This window comes from Crocodylus siamensis, unplaced genomic scaffold, assembly GCF_052110815.1.
Source record: "Crocodylus siamensis isolate JL-2025a unplaced genomic scaffold, ASM5211081v1 HiC_scaffold_291, whole genome shotgun sequence".
Lineage (NCBI taxonomy): Eukaryota > Metazoa > Chordata > Crocodylia > Crocodylidae > Crocodylus > Crocodylus siamensis.
Window position 1 is genome coordinate 8,658 of NW_028324701.1, and position 1,818 is coordinate 10,475.

The following is a 1,818-nucleotide window of genomic DNA, read 5'->3' on the forward strand; positions in this document are numbered from 1 at the left end:
TATCACTGTTGATTTCCTCAGACCTTTTTTTTCTCTTTTCCCCTGCTCTCTTCCCTCTCCCTGCCCCTGCTTTACCTTTTATCTTGCTTATCTCTACCTAATTACATTTTCACTGACATCCCTCCACACTTTTAACTTCTCTCATTCCTTGGAGTCTCAGACCAGCAGAGACTCCCTACACCTGACAAAGGGCGACTGTGCCCAAAAGCTTGCTAATAACTTTTTTCCAACTACTCTGCTGATCTAATAAAATATATCACATCTAACCAAAGAACCCTGCCACCTTATGGAAATTAAAGCATTTCACAAATCCATTACTATTTCATTTTTTTTAGTGGGTAAAAGAATATTTTTTTAATTGAGGGTCAATTCATTCTCTCAATCATTTGGAAAGATTTGGCTTTGGTAATGTTGGTATGATTCATTTCATGTCAATATTTGTGCTGTGATAACGTCTTGTAGGTTCACCACATGGCAAACATTGAAAGGGGAAATCAAACCATCATTGCAGAATTCATCCTCCTTGGATTTGAGAATCTACCATTACTGCGCTTTCCGCTCTTCCTGCTGTTTCTCCTGATCTACATTGTGACCATGGCCGGGAACCTCCTCATCATTGTGCTGGTTGTGGCTGATCACCACCTGCACACCCCCATGTACTTCTTCCTGGGGAACTTGTCCTGCCTGGAGACCTGCTACAGCTCCACCATCCTGCCCAAGATGCTTTCAGGGCTCCTTACCAATAAGAAAACCATTTCCTTCCTTGGCTGCTTCCTTCAGTTTTATACCTTTGGGTACCTGGCCTGTACTGAGTGTGTCCTCTTGTCAGTCATGTCCTATGACCGGTACCTAGCAGTATGTGACCCCCTGCATTATGCAGCTGCAATGAACTCAAGGGTCTGTGCTAAATTAGCTTCAGGTTCCTGGATAACCGGACTCCCAGCTCTTGCCATAACACTAAGCTTAATGTCAACATTGACTTTCTGTGGCCCCAATAAAATTGACCATTTCTTCTGTGATCTGACACCCCTGCTACAACTCTCCTGTACAGACACCCACCTCATCCGAGTGGCAGTTTTTGCCTTTACTTCTTTAGCAGCGTTCCCTCCATTTCTGCTGACTGTGGCATCCTATGCTTGTATCATTGCCACCATCCTGAGAATCCCATCCACCACAGGGAGGCAAAAGGCATTTTCCACCTGCTCCTCCCACCTCATTGTGGTAGCAGTCTTTTTTGGGACCATAATCACTGTGTATCTCACACCCTCAGTGGATACTTGGAAAGCCCTGAACAAAGTGCTGTCTGTCTTCTACACCATCCTCACCCCAGTGGTCAACCCCCTCATCTACAGTCTGAGAAACAGGGAGATAAAGGAGGCACTGATTAGAGCTCTTGCTCAGCGGCAGGTCTTTCAGAAGGAATCATGACATTGCAGGTGCATTTTGGAGATGTTTCATGCTCAGAAACTCCATGCAGCGCCCAATGACTAGGGAGACGACAATCCAATTGCTCACGGATCCTGTTACTCATTAGCCAGAGCAAGCAGGGAGCAAACACCAGCACACATTGCTTGCAACAGCTTTATTCAGAATGGAGACAGCTTCGGACAAGGGTCCCAAAAAACAACAAACCGGGGACCTGCCCTGAACAATAGTTCTTTTCACATTTTATACACCTTGGTTCATACTCATTAACATTCCCCGGCCTTCATCCCTCCTCCTGTTCCACTCATTTCTCCTCCCACTTCAAGCTTCTCCTCTGTTTACTGTTTACTTCATTAGCATAAAATTGCCTATGCGTTTCATTCATTTACATGC

At 45.0% G+C, this 1,818-nt stretch overlaps 1 protein-coding gene across 1 annotated transcript; it reads left to right on the plus strand.

Annotated features, from left to right (window-relative positions):
* The first annotated feature begins 471 nt into the window (after positions 1 to 471).
* On the plus strand, positions 472 to 1,428 carry LOC149851744 (olfactory receptor 6F1-like). Its single transcript, XM_090030420.1, has one exon. The coding sequence runs from the start codon at positions 472 to 474 to the stop codon at positions 1,426 to 1,428; it is 957 nt and encodes a 318-aa protein (XP_089886546.1).
* Positions 1,429 to 1,818: the final 390 nt, after the last annotated feature.

What these genes read in the sequence shown, in the direction of transcription:
- LOC149851744 (XM_090030420.1), top strand. Translation starts at nt 472, where the DNA reads ATGGCAAACATTGAAAGGGGAAATCAAACCATCATTGCAGAATTCATC.